This window comes from Oreochromis aureus, linkage group 17 (genome assembly GCF_013358895.1).
Source record: "Oreochromis aureus strain Israel breed Guangdong linkage group 17, ZZ_aureus, whole genome shotgun sequence".
NCBI classification, from domain to species: Eukaryota; Metazoa; Chordata; class Actinopteri; order Cichliformes; family Cichlidae; genus Oreochromis; species Oreochromis aureus.
The window spans coordinates 30,806,527-30,820,870 of record NC_052958.1 but is presented as its reverse complement, the minus strand read 5'-3'; the positions used below and the strand labels follow the sequence as shown (position 1 = coordinate 30,820,870).

Below are 14,344 nucleotides of genomic sequence, written 5' to 3'. Positions count from 1 at the left end.
CAGCAACGACAACCACAACTACTGCAGCACCAACGACCACAACTACAGCAACCACAACTACTACAGTAGCAACGACCACAACAGCAGCACCAACCATTACAACTGCAGCTACGACCACAACTGAAGTACCAACAACCACAACTACTGCAGCACCAACAGCCACATCTACTGCAGCAACAACCACAACTGCAGCACCAGCAATTGCAACTGCAGCACCAACAACCACAACTGCAGCACCAACAACCACAACTGCAGCACCAACAACCACAACTGAAGCACCAACAACCACAAGTACTGCAGCAACGACCACAACTTCTGCAGCACCAACGACCACAACTACTGCAGCACCAATGACCACAACTACTGCAGAAACGACAACCACAACTACTGCAGCACCAACGACCACAACTGCAGCAACCACAACTACTACAGTAGCAACGACCACAACAGCAGCACCAACCACCACTACAACTACAACACCAACCAGTACCACAATTGCACCACCAACCACCACTACAACTGCAGCACCAACCACTACAACTGCAGCACCAACAACAACCACCACAAATGCAGCACCAACCACTACAACTGCAGCACCAACAACTACAACACCAACCACAACCACAACTGCAGCACCAACCACCACTACAACTGCAGCACCAACAACTACAACTGCAGCACCAACAACAACCACTACAACTGCAGCACCAACCACCACTACAAATGCAGCACCAACGACTACAACTGCAGCACCAACAACAACCACTACAACTGCAGCACCAACCACAACTACAACTGCAGCACCAACAACTACAACACCAACCACCCCCACAACTGCACCACCAACCACCACTACAACTGCAACACCAACCACCACCACAACAGCAGCACCAACCACCACTACAACTACAACACCAACCACCACCACAACTGCACCACCAACCACCACTACAACTGCTGCACCAACCACTACAACTGCAGCACCAACAACTACAACTGCAGCACCAACAACAACCACTACAACTGCAGCACCAACCACCACTACAACTGCAGCACCAACAACTACAACTGCAGCACCAACAACAACTACTACAACTGCAGCACCAACCAACACTACAACTGCAGCACCAACGACTACAACTGCAGCACCAACAACAACTACTACAACTGCAGCACCAACCACCACTACAACTGCAGCACCAACAACTACAACACCAACCACCACCGCAATTGCAGCACCAACCACTACTACTGAAGCACCAACGACTACAACTGCAGCACCCACAACAACCACTACAACTGCAACACCAACCGCAACTGCAGCACCAACCACCACTACAACTGCAGCACCAACAACAACTACTACAACTGCAGCACCACCAACAACTACTACAACTGCAGCACCAACCAACACTACAATTGCAGCACCAACGACTACAACTGCAGCACCAACAACAACTATTACAACTGCAGCACCAACCACCACTACAACTGCAGCACCAACAACTACAACACCAACCACCACCACAACTGCAGCACCAACCACTACTACTGCAGCATCAACCACTACAACTGCAGCACCAACCACCACTACAACTACAACACCAACCACCACCACAACTGCACCACCAACCACCACTACAACTGCTGCACCAACCACTACAACTGCAGCACCAACAACTACACCTGCAGCACCAACAACAACCACTACAACTGCAGCACCAACCACCACTACAACTGCAGCACCAACAACTACAACTGCAGCACCAACAACAACTACTACAACTGCAGCACCAACCAACACTACAACTGCAGCACCAACGACTACAACTGCAGCACCAACAACAACTACTACAACTGCAGCACCAACCACCACTACAACTGCAGCACCAACAACTACAACACCAACCACCACCGCAATTGCAGCACCAACCACTACTACTGAAGCACCAACGACTACAACTGCAGCACCCACAACAACCACTACAACTGCAACACCAACCGCAACTGCAGCACCAACCACCACTACAACTGCAGCACCAACAACAACTACTACAACTGCAGCACCACCAACAACTACTACAACTGCAGCACCAACCAACACTACAATTGCAGCACCAACGACTGCAACTGCAGCACCAACAACAACTATTACAACTGCAGCACCAACCACCACTACAACTGCAGCACCAACAACTACAACACCAACCACCACCACAACTGCAGCACCAACCACTACTACTGCAGCACCAACCACTACAACTGCAGCACCAACCACCACTACAACTACAACACCAACAACCACCACAACTGCACCACCAACCACCACTACAACTGCTGCACCAACCACTACAACTGCAGCACCAACAACTACAGCTGCAGCACCAACAACAATCACTACAACTGCAGCACCAACAACTACAACTGCAGCACCAACCACTACAACTGCAGCACCAACAACTACAGCTGCAGCACCAACAACAATCACTACAACTGCAGCACCAACAACAACTACTACAACTGCAGCACCAACCAACACTACAACTGCAGCACCAACGACTACAACTGCAGCACCAACAACAACTACTACAACTGCAGCACCAACCACCACTACAACTGCAGCACCAACAACTACAACACCAACCACCACCACAACTGCACCACCAACCACCACTACTACAACTGCTGCACCAACCACTACAACTGCAGCACCAACAACTACAGCTGCAGCACCAACAACAATCACTACAACTGCAGCACCAACAACTACAACTGCTGCACCAACCACTACAACTGCAGCACCAACAACTACAGCTGCAGCACCAACAACAATCACTACAACTGCAGCACCAACAACTACAACTGCAGCACCAACAACAACTACTACAACTGCAGCACCAACCAACACTACAACTGCAGCACCAACGACTACAACTGCAGCACCAACAACAACTACTACAACTGCAGCACCAACCACCACTACAACTGCAGCACCAACAACTACAACACCAACCACCACCACAACTGCACCACCAACCACCACTACAACTGCTGCACCAACCACTACAACTGCAGCACCAACAACTACAGCTGCAGCACCAACAACAATCACTACAACTGCAGCACCAACAACTACAACTGCAGCACCAACAACAACTACTACAACTGCAGCACCAACCAACACTACAACTGCAGCACCAACGACTACAACTGCAGCACCAACAACAACTACTACAACTGCAGCACCAACCACCACTACAACTGCAGCACCAACAACTACAACACCAACCACCACCACAATTGCAGCACCAACCACTACTACTGAAGCACCAACGACTACAACTGCAGCACCCACAACAACCACTACAACTGCAACACCAACCGCAACTGCAGGACCAACCACCACTACAACTGCAGCACCAACAACAACTACTACAACTGCAGCACCACCAACAACTACTACAACTGCAGCACCAACCACCACTACAACTGCAGCACCAACAACTACAACACCAACCACCACCACAACTGCAGCACCAACCACTACTACTGCAGCACCAACGACTACAACTGCAGCACCCACAACAACCACTACAACTGTAACACCAACCGCAACTGCAGAACTAACCACCACCACAACTGCAGCACCAACATCTACAATACCAACCACCACCGCAACTGCACCACCAACCACCACCATAACTGCACCACCAACCACCACTACAACTACAACACCAACCACCACCACAATTGCACCACCAACCACCACTACAACTGCAGCACCAACAACAACCACCACAACTGCAGCACCAACCACCACTACAACACCAACCACCACCACAACTGCACCACCAACCACCACTACAACTACAACACCAACCACCACCACAACTGCAGCACCAACCACCACTACAACTGCTGCACCAACCACTACAACTGCAGCACCAACAACTGCAACTGCAGCACCAACAACAACCACTACAACTGCAGCACCAACCACAACTACAACTGCAGCACCAACAACTACAACTGCAGCACCAACAACAACAACTACAACTGCAACACCAACAACAACTACTACAACTGCAGCACCAACCACCACTACAACTGCAGCACCAACAACTACAACACCAACCACCACCACAATTGCAGCACCAACCACTACTACTGCAGCACCAACGACTACAACTGCAGCACCCACAACAACCACTACAACTGCAACACCAACCGCAACTGCAGCACCAACCACCACTACAACTGCAGCACCAACAACAACTACTATGACTGCAGCACCACCAACAACTACTACAACTGCAGCACCAACCAACACTACAATTGCAGCACCAACGACTACAACTGCAGCACCAACAACAACTATTACAACTGCAGCACCAACCACCACTACAACTGCAGCACCAACAACTACAACACCAACCACCACCACAATTGCAGCACCAACCACTACTACTGCAGCACCAACGACTACAACTGCAGCACCCACAACAACCACTACAACTGCAACACCAACCGCAACTGCAGCACCAACCACCACTACAACTGCAGCACCAACAACAACTACTACAACTGCAGCACCACCAACAACTACTACAACTGCAGCACCAACCACCACTACAACTGCAGCACCAACAACTACAACACCAACCACCACCACAACTGCAGCACCAACCACTACTACTGCCGCACCAACGACTACAACTGCAGCACCCACAACAACCACTACAACTGTAACACCAACCGCAACTGCAGAACTAACCACCACCACAACTGCAGCACCAACATCTACAATACCAACCACCACCGCAACTGCACCACCAACCACCACCATGACTGCACCACCAACCACCACTACAACTACAACACCAACCACCACCACAATTGCACCACCAACCACCACTACAACTGCAGCACCAACCACTACAACTGCAGCACCAACAACAACCACCACAACTGCAGCACCAACCACCACTACAACACCAACCACCACCACAACTGCACCACCAACCACCACTACAACTACAACACCAACCACCACCACAACTGCAGCACCAACCACAACTACAACTGCTGCACCAACCACTACAACTGCAGCACCAACAACTGCAACTGCAGCACCAACAACAACCACTACAACTGCAGCACCAACCACCACTACAACTGCAGCACCAACAACTACAACTGCAGCACCAACAACAACAACTACAACTGCAGCACCAACAACAACTACTACAACTGCAGCACCAACCACCACTACAACTGCAGCACCAACAACTACAACACCAACCACCGCCACAATTGCAGCACCAACCACTACTACTGCAGCACCAACGACTACAACTGCAGCACCCACAACAACCACTACAACTGCAACACCAACCGCAACTGCAGCACCAACCACCACTACAACTGCAGCACCAACAACAACTACTACAACTGCAGCACCAACCAACACTACAACTGCAGCACCAACGACTACAACTGCAGCACCAACAACAACTACTACAACTGCAGCACCAACCACCACTACAACTGCAGCACCAACGACTACAACTGCAGCACCCACAACAACCACTACAACTGTAACACCAACCGCAACTGCAGCACTAACCACCACCACAACTGCAGCACCAACATCTACAATACCAACCACCACCGCAACTGCACCACCAACCACCACCATAACTGCACCACCAACCACCACTACAACTACAACACCAACCACCACCACAATTGCACCACCAACCACCACTACAACTGCAGCACCAACCACCACAACTGCAGCACCAACAACAACCACCACAACTGCAGCACCAACCACCACTACAACACCGACCTCCACCACAACTGCACCACCAACCACCACTACAACTGCTGCACCAACCACTACAACTGCAGCACCAACAACTACAACTGCAGCACCAACAACAACCACTACAACTGCAGCACCAACCACCACTACAACTGCAGCACCAACAACTACAACTGCAGCACCAACAACAACTACTACAACTGCAGCACCAACCAACACTACAACTGCAGCACCAACGACTACAACTGCAGCACCAACAACAACTACTACAACTGCAGCACCAACCACCACTACAACTGCAGCACCAACAACTACAACACCAACCACCACCACAACTGCACCACCAACCACCACTGCAACTACAATACCAACCACCACCACAACTGCAGCACCAACCACCACTGCAACTACAACACCAACCACCACTGCAACTACAACACCAACCACCACCACAACTGCAGCACCAACCACCACTACAACTGCAGCACCAACCACTACAACTGCAGCACCAACAACAACCACTACACCTGCATCACCAACCACAACTGCAGCACCAACAACAACCACTACAACTGCAGCACCAACCACTACAACTGCAGCACCAACAACAACCACTACAACTGCAACACCAACCGCAACTGCAGCACCAACCACCACTACAACTGCAGCACCAACAACTACAACACCAACCACCACTACAACTACAGCAATAACCACAATTGCAGCACCAACAACCACAACTGCAGCACCAACCACCACTACAACTACAGCCCCAACCACCACTACAACTACAGCACCAACCAGAACTACAACTGCAGCACCAACAACCACAACTGCAGCACCAACCACCACAACTACACCAACAACCACAACTGCAGCACCAACCACCACTACAACTACAGCAATAACCACAACTGCAGCACCAACAACCACAACTGCAGTACCAACCACCACAACTATAGCAACAACCACAACTGCAGCACCAACCACCACTACAACTACAGCACCAACCACAACCACAACTGCAGCACCAACCACTACAACTACAGCTACCACTACAACTGCAGCACAAAGCACTACAACCCCTAGAGAAGGGTTAACCACCATTCAAAGTATGTGATTCAAAGTAATTCAGAAAAGTACTTAATGTGTGCAACAGTTTTTCTTCCTGCTTTCTGTTGTCCTTCCAACATCCACACTCTAATACTAGGGTGGGAAACTCCAGGCCTCAAGGGTTGAAGTCCTGCAGGTTTTAGATATCACCCTGGGTCAACACACTGGAATCAAATGATTAGTTCATTACCAGGCCACTGTAGAATTTCATAACATGGTGAGGAGGTAATTTAGCCATTTAAATTACCTGCGGTGGATCAAGGACACAACTAAAACCGGCAGGACACCAGCACTTGAGACCTGGAGTTCCCCCACCCAGGGTTGGACTGGGACAAAAAAACGGCCCAGGCATTTTGACTAGAGACCGGCCCACAAAGTATTATAGGACAAGCCATAAAGCCTCAAAACGCTGTTGTGACTCCTGGTTTCATCTAAACATCTAAAAATGTTATAGTGTAATTGTTTCAGTATTGCGGGAAATGTACCTTATAGCAATAATGAAATGCTTTATGATGTATAATGACTTTGCACTTACCAATTATACTGTTATAATTCTTTTATTCAGTTCCAACAGGCCCACAAGCACTTGCACATCTAAAGATTAGGATGACTACATACGGACAGGTTAGCAATGCAACCATCATTGCCCTTCTTGAACAGGTATAGCTATATCTTAAAGTTTGCTTCGTACATTCTTGACTTATCAGTAATTTCACACACACAAATCATATCCTAAAAATTCAAATGTTTAATCTCTGTGTTTTCTTTCCATTTAGTTTCTTAACACCCAGGTCCTGAATGGAATACCCCACATTCTCTCTGTGACAAACATTAAAAAAGTTGGAGCATAAAAATTGAATGTGGACAGAAGTCAAAAATGAAAATATGAAGACAAGAGTTTAACAGTGGGTTAGTAGATTTGTTTCAACATGATCCGGAGCGGCAGTTTGCCTCAGTCGGTTCATCATATCCTGAATGATGAGTACACTGGTGTGAGAAGGAGACATCAGCTGTGCTGCAGTGGTCGACAACCAGATGGACTTGGATTGCTCTGTGAATGTATGAAACCTAAACCTGGGTGAAAGCAGATTAGATTTAAATATCAATCCCCTTACATGATCATTTGTGAAATTAAATCAAACTGCAGAAACACAATGCTGTAGTTCCCATGAATTAGAAATGCGCTTTTGGTTTATCATCTTGCAAACTACAATAGGCATCTCAAACCAGGCAGCTGGCTAATAATGTCAATACTTCTCCTATTTTAGACCAAAAGAAGCAGATGTCACTCTGACAAAATGGTGACTAAGAAATCAAATAATTTATATGCTTTGAAACTAAAAAAAATTTTTTTTTATTTATTGGTTACTTTTTTAAGTAATATCACTTTTGAGCCATTTAAAGGTACAGATCTGGAAGAGCATTCAGCTTTAATTGTACTGCACACACAGCTAGGCCTCGGAGAAAGTGGGTGACACTCAGTGGGTGAGAATTCCACAGGTGTTGAAAGGTCTTAGCCTACTGCTCACCGTGTCAATAGACTTTTTTAATTAAATTTCCATAACAGATTCTTGTTAACTGGGCTTTTCCACATGGAAAACAAGGAAAATTATTATAGCTGATGCATAAATACTGCAACTTAAATGAAGAAAATAAATCAGTTTTCAGATATTACTGACCAACAACACATTTTTTTATCCCTTTGTGGTATTAGAATCAAATCTACACTGTTAGACTTTTCATCTCCACTTTACGGTAACATACTGGCGTCACTGTTGCCAGCGTCATACCGTGGCGCCGTATTACTGTAGCTTACCGTTCTGCAGGATGATACCGTTTTTTGCTGTTGTAGTATAATACTCTTGGACAAATTATGGTAACACACCGTAGCTTTTTTTACGGTATCTCACTGGCGTCACTGTCACCAGTGAGATACCGTTATGTCGTTAATTACGTCAACAAAGTAACATCATACTGTGATTAAGAAATTGGTATACTACCGTTTATTCACGGTATGTCACTGTAAGCCCGCTACAAAGTAATAAACTGCAGTATATTTACCAGTAACTTACCGTTATCACGCATCATCAGTACCAAAAATATTAATCTCTGCTAGAGGATACCGTGTCCCAACAGGCGGTCATTTACTGTTTAACACGTCGTAATTTACCGTAATTTAAGGAAACAGTAACATACTGTAAGAGACTGGAGGGTTAAAAAAAATGTATTGTATTAAAAAAAAAGGTACCATTTATTTATTTATATTTATATAAAAACATATATATACCCACTAAAGATCGACTGATCGAGATAGATAGATAGATACACACACACACACACAAAATAATTAATGTGCTTCACACCACTTTTTATTTCTGTTCTGATTTTTCCCTGCTGAAATACACATTTCCAAAATCAAAAACTGAAAAGAACTGAAAACATATTTTCATTGAGGAAGCACTTGTTTTTACTAAACCATGTAATCCATTATTTTCTCAGATGGTTGTACAAACAATAACGATATTATGTCATATCCATATCATGGCAGACAACATATGCTCAAGTGTTGGGTTTTCTTAGTTATATTTTGTAGGGTCTTAAACCTACAATGTGAAGTGCCTTGGCATTCATTGTGTTGGCACCATACAAATAAACTGAATTGTAATGAATATAATATCAAGCCCCACACTTCTGCCTTTATATACACTTTATCCAAAATACTGGCTCACACTACCAAATCAATGCACAAAGCAGGGTCCACAGGGACATGGATGAGCGTGTGTGGTGTGAAGGAACTTGACTGACCTGCACTGAATCCTGATCTTGCTTTGTGGACTGAGTTCATTGATTTGTAGGGTGAGCCAATACATGTGACAATTAAAGTGTAAGTAGCTGAAATAAATTTTAACAAATGGGTAAAAGAAGGAAAAAAAAATCAAAACTGTTGCACTCAAAAAACCTATTGGACAGAGACAGCGTCTTGCAAGATGGCAAGAGAGCTTGTCTTCATTGTTGTTCGTCTTGTGTAAATGTCCAGAAATCATGGGCCATGGATCATCTGTGGAGACACAGGTAACAACACATTGGTCACTTAAATTATACAAGAAATTCACTAAAAATGGCAAAAACAGTTACCTAATTTGAAGTTTTCCACTCAAATTCAGTAAGCCGCTGGAGGAAAGTTGTGACATGAGGGTTAATGTGAACAACCTTTCGCTTCACAGTGGTCCCAGTCTTTCTGCTTGTCCCAACCTTGGAGGTACATTTTGTTCCCTCTTCAGGGTTTATCCTTACAAAAAACCTTAAAACATGCCACAATAAATGGTAACATACAGTAACATTGAGTTGTGATTTGAAATAATGAGTTACTTAGGGATAATTCATTCATCATCTATCACAATTAGCTGACTGTTCAAACATACCTCTGAATTACTTCCAATGTTGCACACGCTGACTCCTGGTATTCCAGGTTCAATACATAGAATGAACCAAAGAAGACTGACATCGCATCAGCAAAGGTGTTCTCTTTGTCCAGCTCAACAATTACACGCCCCTCTGCACTCACCATCCAGCAGGTGGCGGTCATTGAACTTTGTCCTTAAATGTATAGGGGCAACATTGTCATTGTGCAACATAAAATAATTTCAATACTTCACTTCTTCACACTGTCTAGATAATCAAAAAGCAAATAGCTACGTACAGTTAATTATTAATGGCCTTATGTAGTCCGTGTTAACATATTAGAATTGTACATAATTGGGAATTATTCTGCACATTAAACACACCTAAGAAAGAGTCAGCCCAATTAAATTACCGGAGATGAATCAACTGTATGGTTATTTTGGAGTTTATAGTTTGTGCTGCTGTTAAACTTTACAGTATTGACTTCAGTATTTCTGCTGTTGGTGTAGCTAGACTACCATGTTGATCAGTAATATGTAATGTGAAATATGATATTGTTACCTTGCTGGGTTCACTGAGACACATGTCCAACAACCTTGGTTTATAGAGGAAATTACAGAAATTTGAGCTAACAAAACAGAGACTGGATACCTGTGTCCATGAAAAGCTCCTGTGCCAAACAGAAATTATAATATGGTCTAATCAGCTCTATTTCATAAATGACTTCTTACCAAGCATAATCAGCCTTGGAGTGATTGGCAGGTTGCTCTCTGCTTCAAGGGACATCCTGGTAGATGTTTCCTGCAAGAAAAAGGACCAAGATATTTTATGTAACAAAAAACAAAACAAAAACAGGACAGCAAGCAACAGCGTTAAACATAGAGCTGTATGAAAAAAGCTTACATCTGCTAAGACAAAGAGGGAGTCTTCATCTTCCTTGAAATACTTAATCATGAGAAGTATGGCTGCTGTGCCAACCTTGTTGTTGGTCAAAACTCCCTCACTTTCTATCTGCTGGATGAGTGTCCTTATACCAAGGTTCCATTTGAGCTTCTGGCTGGAGAAATAGTTAATAATCCTTCTGCCTTTGGTTATGAGGGCCTGACTTAAGCGCTCACTGATATCGATGCCTGTGAGTTTGTAAAAGTGGTTCGAAAGACCTTTCCGAGTAAACAAGAATGGCCACTGCTCCTGAATTTCAGCTACTGAAAGTGAGCGACAACTGTTGATAAGCTGCCACTGAGAAATATATGTGAGGCACATGAAGTCATCCACACCAGGTCTCTCCACAGCTCCAGGTCCTTCTGAATTAAAAATTGTTAACAAGATGTGCTTCTTTTCCTCTAAAGAAGCTGGCATTTCCCCCTCAGGAAGTTCAACTGGTTGCCAATTTATACAACCATAGCTATCAACAAGGCATCTAACTTTTTTAGGTGAGGTTGCATTACTGTTGGGACTGCAGTCTTCCGCATTCCTGGTTCTCTTTGTTTGACGAAGTCTATGTGTTGTATTATCTCGATTAACATGTTCAACTCTAGATTTGATGCTTCTCAGTAGTGAATAATGTCCACAACCCAGTCTTTCTCCCTTTTCAGTAATATCTGCAAATGTTTGAGGGTATCTGTTTACAATGATTTTAGCAACTTCTTCACAAGATGCACGTTTAGGGTTCCTGCAGTGAACTTGCATGGCCTCCACAACAATTCTAACCATACTTCTCCTGTCCTCTGGATGAGCTCTGTCCCCTCTTGTGATTGCATGCGACAATCGGAGTGGAAATCTTTCCCAAGGAATCTAAGTGTGAGACCCAAGAGCTGGAGTAATGGTTGTACATAGTGGTGGACGTGGAGGAGGAGGGGTGAGGTGGATGGCTTGATGTTTCAGCTGATGCAGCAGGGCAAAGCTCCAGAGTAATGGTGTCATTCAGGTTCTCTGGTCTGTTGTCATCTAAACACATAAATAAATAAATAAATAAATAAATATCATTGGAAAAGCTACCTTAAAAAGCTACTATGTCAACAAATATGTCCTCACTAAAATATGAACCCTTCAATTAGGATTGAGTAGTAACGGCAAGGCAGTTTTTGGGGACCTTGTCTGAAGATGAAAAGAAGCAATCCCAGGACTGCAAAAGAACTACAAACTCAAGGTCTTGCATTGAAAAGACCTTGATGGATGACGGAAACATAGCCTTTGACATACTTGGTACCTTTGTAGACAACTGCTGACACATCCAAAGTTTGCCACAGCTTCTTGAATGAGAGCGTTGTAAAGATGAGGATTCTAATCACTTGTTTCTCCAATCATTTGAACCATAGGTGGAAACATTTGGCCCACTGAGAGGTAGGACTGCAGTAACTGATGCCGTTCAGTCTTGCATAAGTTGACAAAGTTATGCAAGACTGAACTTGTACATGCTTTGAAATACGAGTGCTTGCTCTCAAACCTAAGGGTGCACAAACGAATGAGTGGTCCAAAGTGAAGGATAAGCTCTGCATACTGTAACAAATAGTGATGTTTTGCTTTTAAAGCTTTGTCAGGAAACCTACTGTGTCTCAGATATATATAGTCCTCTATGACAAAAGTTCTTGATTGATTTTGTCCACTTCTGCTTATGGAATATTAAATGAAGAGTTTGTCAGACAGTATTGCAAGAACATTGTGCATTGCACAGCTGAGAAGATCCTGAAATTCCTCTATGATGCTCTGTATAGTGCTGGTTGGTAAGAGCATTTTAGCCTGCATTTTTAAATTACACAAAGCCAACTGTCTTCTAATAGATTAACTGTGTCCTGTCCTTGTATTATGGCAAATTCCCCAATTTCTTGTTGCCTTGACTGCTGAACTGTCTACTTATGTTTTCGAGAAATACGGCTGGAAAATGATGTTCGGACACTGAAGTATTTAGAGCAATCTTCAAATGGACATAATACTTTTTTCCCGTCTTTGATGTGAAATCTGAGATGGGCACAGAGTTGTAAAGTTTTGTGCAGCATACCTACATCCAGGAACTTGACAGCTGAGGTCACCCGTGAACTCATAGAACTTCTCCTCAGTGGTCTCCCTTCTTGTTCTGTGATTCCGTCCTGTGATTCCTAGGCATATGTGAATGAAAGGCAGAAAATGTTCTGAAAGTGGCAGGACAGTTCTCAGTTCCACAAGAAAGCCTATAGTTAGCTACATGTTTGTGGCTTTTAACATGCAAACTGAACAATATAAATTTGCGTGCACGGAAGCCACAAAATTTACAAATACACATAGTTGCAAAAAGTTCAATGAATAATTACCTTTCCTAAATGACATATGCAATGCAAAAAAAAAAGAAAAGAAAGAAAAATAAGAGTATTGTCAATAGGGACCAATTCCCAGTTTTTACATGATCAAAATTATTAACAAAAGGCTTCAATAAACAGAAAATGTGTGCTGACAAAAGAAAAGAGAGCAGTGTACAAAAATGAAAAGATATTTGAGCTCGATGCTTTAATGGGTTTAACATGACTAACGGTGCGTTCACACCGAACGCGATAGAGGCGGCCAGAGCGTCAGGTTCACATGTAAAGTCAATGGAAAGAGCGCGATGACACGCGATTGCGCATCCGGCGAACATGCGGAAGCAGATTTGCGTCGCCAAAACGCCTGAAACGCGCGTCAGTGTAGCGCGTGGGGCGCGTTTGACTCGCGAAGAAAACCACGCGTGTCAGATTGTGTGTTGCATTTTGTGCACACGCACATATCGCGCCAACCGCTCGAGTTGGAAAATCTGAACTCCGGCGTCAAATCGCGCCGCGACAACCAGGAGCCTGGTGACGTGGCTGTAACTAGGTCAAAGGGGCAGATCCAGCCAAAGCCCTTCATTCGTCATTCAGTATGGAGGAAAAGCTCATCAGTGCCGTGGCTAATCATCCAGAGCTAAATGATGCTGGTTGCTACTTCTACCGAGACAGGAATAAAAAGGACCTAGCTTGGAGGCACATTAGTGAGGAGATTGGGCAACCTGGTAAG

The 14,344-nt window shown here is 44.7% G+C and overlaps 1 protein-coding gene and 1 long non-coding RNA gene across 3 annotated transcripts; one reads left to right on the top strand and one right to left on the bottom strand.

Annotated features, from left to right (window-relative positions):
- The first annotated feature begins 6,832 nt into the window (after positions 1-6,832).
- Positions 6,833-8,019, top strand: LOC120433936. Its single transcript, XR_005608848.1, has 3 exons — positions 6,833-6,939; positions 7,506-7,600; positions 7,717-8,019. It is a non-coding gene; the product is annotated as an uncharacterized LOC120433936 (long non-coding RNA).
- A 1,690-nt stretch (positions 8,020-9,709) lies between these two features.
- Positions 9,710-13,752, bottom strand: LOC120433933. 2 transcript variants are annotated; one of them, XM_039601050.1, is made up of 6 exons: positions 13,630-13,752; positions 13,341-13,437; positions 11,246-12,289; positions 11,074-11,143; positions 10,363-10,537; positions 9,710-10,241 (listed from the first exon to the last, which is right to left on the bottom strand). In XM_039601050.1, exons 3-6 carry the CDS (start codon positions 12,053-12,055, stop codon positions 10,076-10,078), a joined length of 1,221 nt encoding a protein of 406 aa, XP_039456984.1. In that variant the 5' UTR covers positions 12,056-12,289; positions 13,341-13,437; positions 13,630-13,752; the 3' UTR covers positions 9,710-10,075. The 2 variants fall into 2 exon arrangements, with proteins under 2 accessions (XP_039456984.1, XP_039456985.1); XM_039601051.1 differs by lacking the exons at positions 9,710-10,241; positions 13,630-13,752 and adding an exon at positions 10,904-10,937 and having other exon boundaries at positions 10,398-10,537; positions 13,341-13,560.
- Between the last annotated feature and the right edge of the window lie 592 nt (positions 13,753-14,344).

What these genes read in the sequence shown, in the direction of transcription:
- LOC120433933 (XM_039601050.1), bottom strand. Translation starts at nt 12,055, where the DNA reads ATGGTTAGAATTGTTGTGGAGGCCATGCAAGTTCACTGCAGGAACCCT. An exon ending in CCCTCTTTGTCTTAGCAGAT is followed by an intron (nt 11,144 to 11,245) that starts GTAAGCTTTTTT and finishes TTTTTCTTGCAG; the next exon opens with GAAACATCTACCAGGATGTC. An exon ending in ACATTGGAAGTAATTCAGAG is followed by an intron (nt 10,242 to 10,362) that starts GTATGTTTGAAC and finishes GCATGTTTTAAG; the next exon opens with GTTTTTTGTAAGGATAAACC.